This window comes from Peromyscus leucopus, chromosome 3 (genome assembly GCF_004664715.2).
Source record: "Peromyscus leucopus breed LL Stock chromosome 3, UCI_PerLeu_2.1, whole genome shotgun sequence".
Lineage (NCBI taxonomy): Eukaryota > Metazoa > Chordata > Mammalia > Rodentia > Cricetidae > Peromyscus > Peromyscus leucopus.
This window is the reverse complement of record NC_051065.1, coordinates 106,892,921-106,906,786: the sequence shown is the minus strand read 5'-3', so window position 1 is coordinate 106,906,786 and position 13,866 is coordinate 106,892,921. Positions and strand designations below refer to the sequence as shown.

General features: G+C 50.2%; 1 protein-coding gene across 1 annotated transcript in view; it reads left to right on the top strand.

Moving 5' to 3' along the window:
* Nup210 (nucleoporin 210) overlaps nucleotides 1-2,274 on the top strand; it is a 96,806-nt gene extending 94,532 nt beyond the window's left edge. The window contains exon 40 of the mRNA XM_028854718.2: nucleotides 844-2,274. Coding sequence (XP_028710551.1) covers nucleotides 844-941 — 98 coding nt within the window. The 3' untranslated portion in view covers nucleotides 942-2,274. The remainder of the gene's footprint in view (nucleotides 1-843) is intronic.
* The last annotated feature ends 11,592 nt before the right edge of the window (nucleotides 2,275-13,866 follow it).

The window sequence follows — 13,866 nt, the reverse complement described above, 5'->3', positions numbered from 1 at the left end:
CCCACGCAGCTGTACCCAACAGCCCTTTGTCTCCCGATTCCCATTTTGTAGTCTGATATCTGTGTAAGAGGCCCTTGAGCTAATGTCTGCTCATCTCAGTCTGACGGGGTTGTGGATAGAGGACAGTTTTATGGTCAGAGGCTCTGTCCTTGGGAGTCAAAACTCCCAGCATGTCCTAGAATCAGAGCCTCTTTCTGCTGCCTCTGGTCTTTAAAGCAGGACTCCTGAGTGTCCCGGCATGCTGGGTGGTGGCTGTCCTCATGACTGGCATGTCACACAGCTGTTCTGCTGCAGTCTCTCGCCCTTTCTGACCCTTCCTCCCAGTGTTTGTTGGAGTCACCATGGGGTCTTTGTACCATCCCCCCAAAGTACCCACCACTTGCCTCCAGGTCCTTGTTACTTCAGCATTGTGCCCAAGAGTCTGGTCCTCCCATCCTCTTGGCCCCATGGAGAGATAAACAGTGTGTCTTGAGACCCATCCAGACTCTGAGCTCAGAAAGGTCAGAGGTCATGCTCCAGGCTGAGTGGAGATCTGAAGTCTTGGTCCCAAGCACCCTACTTTTATCCTCTTTCAAAAACCTCACGCATCCCTGTGAGGCTCATCAACAGCCCCCACAGGATTAGCCCACTCTAGCACACAGACTTCCTCAAGTGGGAATCAGGAGACAGAAGGCTGCTGGGTACAGAAGCACAGTGTAGTTTCCATGCCTCCCCTGCCCCTGTCGGTTTCTCTACTGTCTCGGGGGTCTAGCTGTCCCAGGTACAGGCCCGTGGCATGCCTCACAAGTGTGGTGGGGATATTGGCTCTTATTCCTCCATACTCACTTCCCCTTTCCTCCCTAGATCTTGCCTCATCGCCTGCCACTTTCAACACACTGCCTCCTGGTCGCAAAGCCAGCCCTCCCTCAGGGCTCTGGAGCCCAGCCTATGCCTCTCACTAGCCAGTAGGCCAGGCTGGTGTTGCTGCACAGCTGAACTGACACCTCAGTGGTCACCGTCATGTTCACACTGGGTCCACATCTGGAAAACCACATCTGGGTCCTGAGCCATCCTCACTGCCCTGCATGTGCTGAGCCGCTGCCTGATTCACACAAGCGAGGACTTTTTATTTGTTTGTTTTTAAATCTCCTTCCTAGTCTTGAAAGCTAGGGCTTCCTGGCTTCCCTCCTTCCCACGTGGCATGTGGGATCTGGGGGTGCTGCTCAGTCCTGCGTTTGTCCTGCTCACGGACGCTCACTCCATGCTCATGGCTTTGAGTAGCTGGAAGCTGTTTCTACATTGCCTATAGATGGTGTCTCTGTAGCAATCTCAGGGAAAGGGTTTGCTCATTACTCCTGGGGTTTGTGTGGTACTGGGCATGGAACCCACGGTCTCATGCCTGCTAGGCAAGCCCTTATCCACTGGCACACACCCATACAAGCAGGCAGGCACCCATGTCAGCCCTTTTGTGTGTAGATTGTTTTGTTTGTTTGGGTTTTTTGCTTCATGAAAACCTGCTCTTGTCCTATTGATGCTAGGAAACGTGAGGGACAAGCAGGCGTAGGTATCCCGTGAACCCTGTGCTGTCTGAGCCCTCTTACTGGGAGAGTTGCTGAGCTTCAGCAGAGTGGCCCTCACCTCAAACTCCTGTGAAGACTACAATCTCGAGTCACAGCAGGAGGGCTCTGGTCACTGGTGTGTGGGAGTGCCTCTTGTTCTCTCCAGGGCAGCTTGGGAATAGCCAGAGCATCTTCAGCCCTGCCCTGCAGCTGCTGGCAGGGGTCTTCTGATCTGCTGGTTTGTTCTGAGAAACTGCTGTGACTTGTGCAGCACAAAGACCCAGTGCGACCTGCTCTTCTGTCATGGAAGACACCCAATACAGTACCTCAGCAGATCTGAGCCACCACCCACTCTCCCTCCTCTCCTTCTGTTCTGCCGCCAGTGCTCCCCTGGCTGGCCCAGAGACAGAAGGGGATACCTTGGGAATACAGCTCCTGTTCATGTCTGAACTCAGGGACATGGCCACTCTGCTTCAGGTCCAGATGCTGTGGCACTGTCAGACAGAGCCAGACACTCACCTCTGATTGGACGTGTATGGGCACCACATCACCAAGAGTACAGTTGGCCTGTGAAGGCCAGGTGTGATCGCTTGCATCCTTTGAGGCTGGGCCACAGGATGGACTTTTCTGGAGCTGGGAACAGAGGATTTGTGCCTGGCCTGCCACTCAATCTCCCACCGGAGCTGTCATGGAGCCTTCCCTGTGTTTGTTTAATAAAGTTCTGTGTAGTTTCTTACGAGTGTGGAAGTTCCTAGGACGCTGACTCTGCCTGAGTGTCTACTATGACTGATGACTGTTTCCAATGGTGCTCTTCCCTCCTCTCTGGCTATGGGGCCTCCCTTCCTACCCTAGAGACCAGGGGCAGTAGCAGGGCCTTGTCTGCTGGAGGACAGCATAGCCCTCTTTCATTCCCACTGCTGCCAGTCCTCAGGACTGTCACTCTGCCACCTCCTCCTTCCATTGTCATTTGAAATTCTGACTTTCAACTTAAAATGGCCTTTCCTTGTCCTGCCCCCGGCCCAGGACTGTGTTCCCAAGACCTTGAATGCCTCTGCCTCTCTCTCCTGAAAGGAGCAGCTCTCTGCTGCCCTCATTGCTCTCCTCCCCAGCCATGCACCCTTGGTCTCACCTGCCTTTTTGGCGCTCTCATGGGCCCAGCCCAAGCCAGGTAGTAGCCCTGCCACATTCCCGCTGAGGGCCCTACACTTGCGTGGAGTGCAATCCTTTCATACCTGGCCACCATACACAGCAAACCGGATCCCAGTAGGCCCTGCTCCATTGTGTCCCTGCCTCCCTCTTTCCCTGCCCCATACAGCATTTGATGTGGGGGGAATAGGTGCTTCCTCAGCCTCGGGACCTGTTACCACAGCACTTTCCCTACTAACAGCATTGTGTGGCCCCCACTTCCCTTATCACATAGGACTTCCATGGGAGTGAGCAATGGTGCCCTTCTCATAGCTCTCTGGGATGCTGTACCTGAGGAGATCTAGAATGTGTCCAACAGTATCAAATGCTAAGAAGACACTGTACTTACTGTATATGTGCCTGCCTGGCACAATACACATGCTGTTGGTGCTGCCCTTAGGTAAGACCCCTCTGAAACACAAGATAGCTGCCAGGATCCAGGCAGCACATCACATCCAGACATGGCAGTGTCGAGAAGAACAGAAAGAAACTCTCCTGAAGGTACTCTTCAGGGCCCAACAGACAGTTTAGCCATCGCCATGGCTAAGGTCTGAGCCACTCCTAGCCTGTGGGCTAGTGAGTACACTGGAATGATCATATCTTGAGGGCCTCTAGATGTCAGGAAGCTAACCACTGGCTCCTCCTAGATGACAGAAAAATCGCAATGTCTTCCAGTCACCTTTGGGGCTACTGAGTTTCCTTCCTCTGCCCACCTGGAGTGCTGGGGACCTGATAAGAGCTGGCCATTAAGCTCCTCCCCAGGGGGAGAACACAGCCAGAGCTTTATGATAGTAAACCTGACTGGGCATGCTGACAACCCAGAGAGACCCACATAGCTTGACTGGGTTCCCAGCTGAGCAGCTCTCACTGCCTGAAGGTGCCAGAAGATGCTTTTAGCACCAAGAATACACAATTGCAAAGAGGTGTTTTTCTCTAGAATTCTTAAGTTGGAGCATTAACCCTCTAAGTCTTGCTCTTTGTCTGTCTACATGCTCACCTGTTGGACAGATTTGAGCCCTTAGTCTGCTCCCTATTGCTGTGATCAAACAGCATGACTAAAACCAACTTGAAGAGGAAAAGGTTTATTTCATTTATAGGTTTGAGTCCATCATGGAGGGATGTCAGGGGAGGAACTCAAGGCAGGAACCTGGAGGAGAGACCATGGAAGAATGATGCTTACTAGCTTGTTTTCCAGTGCTTTCCCAGCCTGCTTTTTTATTCAGCCAAGGACCACATGCCCAGGTGGCTCCCTCCACAATGTGCTGGACCCTCCCACATCAATCATCAATCAAGAAAGTGGCCCCACAGACTTGCCTACAGGCCATCTGATGGAGGCAAGTTCTCCAGGATTCCTCTTCCCAGAGGACTAACTTGTGCTACATTGACAAAAGACCCAAACAGCACACAGGCTGGCTGGAAACCCTTCATCTTCAGGCTGAAATGTAGACACAGGTTGAGCCCTAGGATCTAAGTTGATGAGGGCACCTGGAACCGAAGGTGGGGCAGGAATGCAGACCTGCCTCACTGCAGTTTTCACTTATCACCAGTGGCCTTTTACAGGTGGCTTCAACAAGAAGCAGGTAGCATACTGCATCCCTCTTTTCCAGCCTCTTGGCCTCTCTGTGTGGCAGCCTCTCCAGAGAACATTTAAAGGTCTTCCTACCCAGAGAAATTACATGTTGCTCATGTGGCTTTCTTTCATTAGCATACATGGTAGGTAGACGCAGCAACAGTCTGTTTGAAGGTTCTACCATGGACAGGAAGCCCTGTGCTGGTGGAATGGACGTATGGGTCTCAGGTGTTCCCTCCTCACCCAGATGAGTCCACTTGGCAGATAGTGCCTGGGAAAACAAGGTGATGGTCATAGTCCCTGGCATAGGGTCCATAGTTAGGCGGTACATGGCTGCTCAGGAGGACCATGTACCCAGAAGGAAAGAGATTTCAATCTATGAAAGAAACAGTTCACCAAGTATTTTCATAAGAAAATAACATTTTGTTATTGTTAAATTTATTAATTTGAGGGGGTCAAATGGCATTGGCTTTGTCCTTCCACTATGTGAGTTCTGGCGATCCAACCCAAGTCACCAAGGCTTGATAGTGAGTGCCTTTAGCCACTGAGCCATCTTCTTGGCCTGTAGAAAATAAGAAAAAAAATAACTTTTTTCACAAGAAAATGACTCATAAAAGGATTAAAATTTTTCAGTAAAATTCCACATTAAAATTCTTTTTGGCTTTGTTTGATTGTTTTACTGAGACAGGGTCTCTGTGTAGCTTTGACTAGCCTGGAACTCATTCTGTAGCCCAGGCTATCCTGGAACTCACAGAGATCTGTCTGCCTCCTGAGTGCTGGGATTAAAGGTGTGCACCACCACTAGCAAAAAATAAAATAAAACCCAACTTGACAAAAGAGCACGTAGAATAGCGTGGTGACTTGATGTCTGTCGTATACTGCAGGCAGTTAATTGGTAGCACAGTCTTGGGTTTCTGAGCTTTGTTGGGTTTGGTTTTGTTTTGGTACTTTTTTGCTTTTTTTTCCCTAAAAGCAGATAGGAAACTATGACTAAAATCTCATTTAGCATCTGCCTTCTGTCTCATTTTCTCATTAACTAATAAAGTTGTTCCAAGATTTCCAAGGCAACTTTTATTCTTTTTTTAAAGATTCTTTTATTGTTTTTCATTTTTATGTGTGTGCGTGTTTTGCCAGTGTGTGTATGCCTGTGCACCATGTATGAGCCTAGTGCCTGCAGAGGCCAGAAGAGGGCACTGGATCCTCTAGAACTGGAGTTGGCATGGTTGCAGCCTGCCATGGAGGTACTAGGAATGGACTCAGTTCCTTTGGAAAAGTAGCCAGAGCTCTTAATGACGAAGCCATCGCACCAGTTTCTATTTTTATTATTTTTAATTGTGTGAGGGTGTGTGTGCATGTGACTACAGGTGCCTGCAGAGGTCAGAGGCTAGACTCCCTGGAGCTGGGACTACAAGCAGTTGTGAGTCTCCTGACGGGAGATGCTTAGAGCAGAACTCAAGGCCTCTGGAAGAGCAGTGCTCGCTCTTTAACTACTGAGCCATTCTCCAGTTCACCCCTCTCTTTTCTTGATGGATACTGGTTTGTCCTAGACCCCGAGCAAGAAAAGGGAAGAACACCAGTGAACACCAGATGCTGGGAGTCTTCATCAGGGACACAGAGTGAGCCTATGGAGCAGGCTGGTGCTTTGCATGTGGATATTTTCATGAAGCAGTTTGTCTCCAAAAGAATTTATTTAATTATTTCATTTATTTATTTGGGTTTTAGGGCTGCCGCCGGCATGAGCTGTGAGGCAGAGGTATAGACACCATGCATTTCTGCCTGGGGGTTATCCTCAAGGAACTGATGGGAAGCTGTGTTTTTGACGTGAAGCCAGTGCAGAGTAAGGAAGAAGGGGAGCCAAAGCCCAGCAGTGGCTTGGGACCAGCTATTACTTTGTTAAGTTTTATGTTGTATGTAATTAGCAAATAAAAGTCTGTGGAGGATTTCCACAGTCGCCTCATCAGGTGACCACTTTCATTTACTGAAATGAGCATCTTGGTGTTCACTGAAAGCAAATAAAAGCAAATTATAAGACCCAGGGAACTGAAATCTGAAGACTGGCCACTTCCCCAGTTTTCCAGCACTGGAGTCCTCAGTGAAGGCCAGATGAGTCGGGCATAGAGCTGTGGGCCAGGCAACAAGGTGCAGATAGCCATCTGATCTGCCAGTTATCGGCTGGGCGTCTTTGTGGACTTTCCATCCGAACCTTGGTTCCCCTCCGTCATTAGCTTTCTGTGTGGCTCTTGTAGATCTTAAATGTCCCACAAGAGCCCACGTGGTAAAAACTTAGTCACCAGCCTGTGGCACTCACTGCTAGGAAGTGGTAGAACTGATGAGAGGTGGAGTCCGGAGGAAGGAAGTTAGGTCTCTGGGAGTGTGCTCTGAATGGGCTGTTGGGACCCTGCACTCTCTCTCCCTCCTCCTCACCCTCCCCTCAGCTTCAGGTGAGCTGCTTTGTTCTGCCATGCATTACCACAGTGTGCTTCATCCAGGGCCACCGCAGTGGGTCAAATGACATGGTCTATAGGCACGAGCCCACCCAACCCTGTCCGTCCTGTAAGCTGATGCATGGTGGCTGTCTGTGCGGTGACAGAGGAGCCTGTGTTCAATATGGATTTTCCTCGTTGCTCTCCCTTCGGGGGGTCCAGAATAGCCACTCCCAGTCTCTGAGGTCTCAATACTCTCTTCAGGACTTGCTCCTTGAGTGGTCCCCTGAGCCACTTACCAGACACACAGAAGTAAATCAGTAACCAACCCAGTCCTGACAGGACAATGCGGACGGGCCAGATCGACGCCCGCAGAGAGGGCCAGCTGGAGAGGGGGCTGGTGCAGTTCTCAGAATACAAGGCAGATAAGACCCACTTGATAAAATTCCACATGATGTCAGGCTGAGTGGGCTACTTAATTTGATAATTAGAACCTATTTTATCAAGTCATGTCATAAAATAATCTAATCACAGTTAATCCTCATTGTGTTTCATCTTGTCAATGGCTTAATAGTTTCTATTTCCTGTTAATAAAAATATACCACTAAACACAGGAAGAGGGATTACAGATGCCACCGGGAGAAGCTGCGGGGGATACAGTTTGTCAGCGTTCTTAGGGAGCAAACCAAAGGTTGTTAAATCACCCCTATAGGCCATAGGGGACCAAGGATGGTCCTTGAGCAGGGGTGTGAAGTGTTTATGACAGACAAGGACGGTTGTTCTGGGGAGGTATGTGTGAATGGGACTCTGTCAGTGGACAGCATGGGTGGTCAGTCGTGGGAAGAGGGACAGGGCTGTACTGGGGGAGATCTGTGTTGTCTCCTCTTTGCCCTTTTGTTCTCTTTTAAAGGTTTGTTTTATGTGTATAAGTGTTTGTCTGCATGTATGTCTGTACCACTTGCAGTCCTCTGCCCATGGAGACCAGCAGTGGGCTTCTGATCCCCTGGAACTGGAGTACAGGTGGTTGTGAGCAGCCATGTAGGGACTGGGAATTGAACCCTGATCCTCTCTCAAAGTAACATATGCTCTTAACCACTGAGCCACCTGCAGCCCTTGCCCCTGTGTTTCTTAGTCAGGTTCCCCCTGTGCCCTCTGAGCAAAAGGAAGAGGCCAGACTTGGGATGTGGTATTGCCTGCCCTGCCAGACCCTCCACCTTGGCCCTGAACTTCCGTCTAACTGCTCTAACAGGGGACTTAGTGGCCTCTGCAGCCACACACCCTCGGGGAGCAAACCTGCCATCCTCAGGTGGGGTGCTGTCCTGTGGCCTCTGAGAGTCCAGACCTCAGAGCCCTGGGAAAGCTGGTGGCTGACCCCCTCTCCAAACTCCAAACTGACTAAAGACTACATCAGTCAGAAGGATTGCTGGTGAGGCCTGAATGACAAAGTTAACAGTTGTCCCTTCCCTGCCTGACTGGGGGGGGGGGGGCACAGCACCAGGGATTCCTGGTGGCTGGGATAGGAGGGGCTCCCACCCCGGAATCGTCCACACCTCAGCCTGGCTGTGCCGACCTTTCTTCCATTGTTCCAGTCTGGACACACCCTCCCTCCCACCCAACTCCCACTGTGACCTGGAACTTTCTGTAGTCCATGGTCTGTGTGTGTGTGTGTCCCTCCCTTCTCCCTCAGCCCAGTTCCTCTGTCAGGAGAGGCAGCGGAGACTTTCACTGTCCCCTCCCCTCCTTTTTCCTTGCAGTGCCTGTACCCTCCCTGTTCCACCTGAGGTCTTCTGATCATCGGCTCACTCGGATAGTGGTCAGTGCTGACTGGACTAGAAAACAGATCAGCAAGGAGAAAATCGAGTGCTCACCGCCTCTGACACAGGCTACTCCATCACTTAGCATGTTTGAGTTTTTAATTGATTTATTACTTATACAGTTTCATGGGGTGTGATATTTCACGACACGTATACATTGTCAGATCATGGCAATTACGACACCTGTCACCTTCAACATCCATCATTTCTGTGAGAGGGCAGCATAGAAGATCCCCTCTTCTGGCTGCTTTGGCTACAGTATGTTACTGTCAGCTACGATCTGTCCAAGCAGACAACACCATAGACTATTCTTCCTGACACACTGTAACTTGTTCCTATTTGCGTCGTCGTTTAGGTTTATTAGTACAGGGTTACTTGCTGTAGTCTGACTAGCCCAGATCTCACTGTGTAGCTCAAACTAGCCTTGAATTTCACAGTGCTCAGATGATCGATGTGAGCCACCATACCTGCGTTGTAACTTGTTCCTATTCGACAACATTCCCCTCACCCCCTCTGGCGACCCCTCTACTCGCGGTATCTTGGTCATCAGCTTTCCTAGGTCCTGTACTCGAGGTGGTCCCCCTGGTACCTGGCCCGAGCATGGCTCCTTTCACTTAACGCAGTGATCTCTAGCTTCTTCCATGTTGTCACAGATGTTGGATTCCTTTTTTTTTTTTAACCGCTGAATTGTATTCCACTGCACAAATAGGCCATATTTTCTTTTTCTGTGCATCTATTGGTGAGTGTGTAGGTTACCTCCGCGTCCTGACTGTTGTGACCAGGGCTGCCAAGCGCTGGCATGCAGGTGGCTTTTCCACATGCTGGCTTCATTTCCTTGGATGAATACACCAGGAGTAGGATTGCTGGGTCATGTGGTGCTTCTATTTTTAATTTTTTGAGGAACTTCCACACTGTTTTCCATAATGGCTGTACTGATTTACATTTGTTCTTCCAAGGTTTTTTCCTGTGTGAAGATTTTATATATATACATATATATATTTCTATTGCATATATATATCCACAGAGAGAAATGCACTTCACACAGAAATGTCAGCAGGCTGTGGAAATAGTGTAACCTGTGTTCTTCATGCAAATAGCCCATGGGCATTTGCTGTGTCAATAAGTGTATGTTTTTATCCCTCAGCCGTTTTTTATGTTTATTTAACACCTACTATGTGCATTGTGTTTGGCTCTAGGTTTGCCCTAGAGTGCAGATGATCTATTTCTGCTTTAAGAATGCCAACAGTCTAAGGGGAGAGAAAGATAAATCAAGACTCAAAGCAATACCAAGACCCTGCAAATAGGATGTGCTCCCAGAAGATCACGTGATTAGGGACTTGCCTGTTCAGGGAGAGCTCTCCAGAGAAGCAATGCCAGTCTGGGGTTTGACTGACAGGCTGGTATTAAGCAAGGACAGAGGGGAGGGGAGGGAGCTACAGACAGTAGGAAGGGCTTGGGCAGAGGCTCCTGGCTGGAGGGAGTTTGGCCACTGTGGTTGACCACAGAGTGAGAGAAAGCCTGGGAGATGAGCTGAGGTGTTAGCAGAGGCCAGCCTCAGGGATGGGTACAACTCAAGCAATTCCCTGCTCGTGAGCATCTAGTCCCACAACAGGCAGTCTACATGTCTCTGCTCATTTCTCACTGACAACCTTTCAGACAGGGCCGAGGGTCTTCTCTGTGAGGGTCCCCACCCCCAGCCCTCGCAAAGCCCTCCCTCTTGAGCCAGCCACACTGACTTGGGAGCTGACTCTGCTCCAGTTGACAGCACTGCAATGACTCTGGTTAGCCAGGCCTAGCCTGGAGGGGTCCAAGGCTGCTTTGAAGACTGGGATGGTGGAAAACAATTGAGCTTCCCTGTGTGGGAGGGAGGTGCTCCCTGGGCAGGACCTTGGAAGCCTCTGCCCCTCCCCAGCCTTCTGGAGCTCAGGGAGAATACAGAGGAGACTCCGCTCAGGCTCAAGAAAATTCAGGCTTGTCTAGGTAGAGGGGGGCCGCCTCAGTAGCTCTCCAGAAGAAAGGCCAAAGCCAGGCGCTAGGCTGGGGTGGTGGCAGCGAGGTCTAAGGCCAAGAGACTTCTGGGGCCGAGCAACTGAGTAGGCTGGGCCTTCTGCTGACCTTTTCGAAACAGTAAAAAGAGTGGAAAGGAGAACGCTGGGCCAGGCTGCGGCTTCCTGCCTGCAGGTTCCAACCCTAGCTCCGCTTCTCACAAGCTGTGTGACTGTGAGCAAGTTCATTGCCTGACCTCGTGGTGCCTGTTTCCTCATCCAGGAACTAGCACCTCCATCGTATGCATGGATTTGAGCAGTGGATGAGTCAATTCATAGGAGAGTGTCAGATATGTGGAGAATAGTCTAGACAGAAGAATTGCTGCGGTTTTGAATCTTAAGTGTCCCCCAGAGGCACATGGGCTAAAAACTTCATCACCAGTCTTAGCGCTGGGAGAAGGTTTAGTAACCTTCAGGAGGCAGGGTCAGGTAGGAAGAAATGGCGACATTGGGGTTGCTTTCGATGGCAAATATTGTGACGCTAGTACCTTTCTCGCTTTGCTTCCCAGTTACCACGGAGCAAACAGACCTCGGCCACTCACGACCACCGTGATGTGCTGTGCAAGCATACGCTTGAAACAACAGGACTGAGTGGCCGTGGACTGGACCTCCTGAGACCATGAGCCAAAATAAGCCGTCCCTCCTTTAAGTTAGCTGCCTTGGGTGCTGTCACCCCAGCACAGATGTCAAAGGCACAGCTGTCTATGCCGTCCACAGCTTCATGGACGTTCTGTGTTCTTGGGACTATTTTTTCCTTCCAATTGACTTATTTCGAACTTGGCCTTTTCGTAAGAAAAAGCATCCATGAAATCACACATTTTGTGACTTGCCACATATATTTTTCTATTGCTTATTGAACCCCACCTGTAATCATTAAGGTGATAGAAGTGACATTCAGGGCCATGGGCCATGGATGGAACCCTGCTTTCTCCCCACCATCTTTATTCCCCCCCTGGCTTCCTTCCATAGATACATCCCCTGCCCTCCTTGCCTGAATCAGTGCCCCACCCATCAAAGAACAGCTGCTCAAGTGTATGGGGGGGGGGGGGCTGTGTTTGAAAGGTCAGATAGAGAACTTGGGCCAGTCACTCACCTCTGTCTAAGCCGCAGTTTCCTTGGCTGCAGAGTGGGAAAAGGGGGACATCTCATGCAGAGTTACTTGGAAACATTAAACATCATCACTCTTGTGTGCTGAGTACCTGCTAAGTACCCCGTCTAATGCTAGGCAGACTCACAGACTCAACTTCTGCCCCAGAGCTGGCATTCTAGTGAGGTGGGGTGCAGAAGAAGCATAATAGGAAGACTGTTTGAAGGGCTACACTCGGGGCCGCAAGAAACATACAGCATGTTCAAAGGCCCTGCGGTGGTTAAGCAAGGACCCTGGGTGCTTATGGACCAGCAGGGGGCAGTGTGGCTACAGGAGGGTAGCCGGGTTGAGGGAATAAAGACTGAAATTACAGATAGAAAACCAAGCCTTTTTTAAAAAAGTACAAGTATATTCCATGCTTCTGGGACACTCGTGTGCTTAAAAAGAAATCGTTTGTTGTTTATTTGACGTTCCCATTTAACTGGGCGCACTGTATTTCATCTGACAACCCTAGGCTGGAAGGGGGAGGGGAGGGACATGGCTGACTCAGCAGCAGGCAGAGCCAGGCAGGGCCAGGCAGCACCAGGCAGGGCCAGGCAGCTGGGGATGCAGCTAGATGGCCTTCTAAAGGTCTTGCTTACCAAGAACAGAGCCTGCAGCCTCCAGCAGGGCCAGGAGCTCCAGGAGGGGCTCAATGGGGGACCCCACGATAAGCAGTCACCCAGGATACAAAACAGCCTTATAGAAGATGAGTCATCCCAATCAACAGGCAGGAAAGCACTGCATCCCGCTTCCAGAGGCGGAACAGCCCTTCTATAAATGAAGCCGGGGAGGGGACTGAGGTAGTAGGAGAGTGGCGTTAAAATTAGAATGACTGTGTTCTCTTAATTAAAAATGCGGTAGATGCTGGTGAATGGTAATGGGCTTCTTCCTGGACTGCAAAGAGGAGTCAGGTCAGCTGCTTGAATATTCATGAAGAGCTGGGAAAGGTCCCCTGGGGACTATTTTGCCTACTTGCTTTTAGGAGAGTGGTGTAGATGCCCCAGGTGCCACTGGCAAACCTCAGGACTGAGCTAACCTCCTGGGCCTCAGTTTCCCCCATGTGAACAAAAAGGAACTCTTTTGGGGAAGGTGGAAGAGAGATCAAGTCCAGAGCAGGACCTGGAACGATGAGGGCTAGGGCAGGGGGCTGAGCTCTCCCTCCCAGAATCTGGGGCCTCTCCATAGGCACATAGATAGACTCTTGAGTGCCTGTCCAGTGGAATGGACACACGAAGGAGAGATTTTTGCAAACCTCTTGGTTTTTGAGGGCACAGCTATTTTAAGACCTGTGCCTGGGCCCTGCTTGGCATTTCCATACCTCACCACATCAAACATATTAAAAGGCACCCACTTGCCTCATTAAATAAAATTTATGTAGAGCTACAGAAGCATTGAGTTGAAATGCAATTGACTAGTTGACTAATGTTACATTCTGTGGATATTTAATTAAACATTTATTCATTTTGACGTGTCAAAGTGGCATTTTTCTCCCTTTTCCCCTATACCCCAACTCAGATTCGTCTGTGGACTCCTGACAAGTTCCTGGTGGAGATGCACGGCTCCAGGGCCCAAGGGTGGGGGCACTGTCTGTGGCCTTGTTGTCCCAGCTGTGCCTTAGATGTGAGCAGCAGGCCTGTAGCCCCGGGCTTGTGATGGGCACCTACCTGCAGGGTGGGCTCCGGGGAGCAGAGCTCTGCTAGCAGTTGCCTGGGAGGTAGGAGCTGTCTCAGCCCAGGGTGGTGGTTGAAAGGTGTGTACTTCCCAGTGTTTTGTGCTGGAATATCAACCCAAGTTGATGGGGCCATGATGCATATAGCTTTTGGGAGGTGAGCGGGCTATGAGGCTACTCCTCCTTAGAGATTTGTCCCTTATCAGGAGGTAAAATCAGACAAGTTAGGACATATACTTCATCCCTCCCACCTTCTAACATGGAGTATGCAGCCCTGGTGTTCTGACATATAGAGGGGAGCTCTTCCCAGACATAGGCCAAGCCAGTACTTGGATCCTTGACCTCTCAGACTAGAATCTGTAGTCTAACGCATTAGCACATGCAGGTGCCTTGCAGAAGTAGATAGCCTGGACTGAGCCAGAGTGGTGACTGAAAGTCTGCCCATCTGGTTTGATGGGAGCCAGGATACAAAGGAGTCACTTGAGAGGTCCCC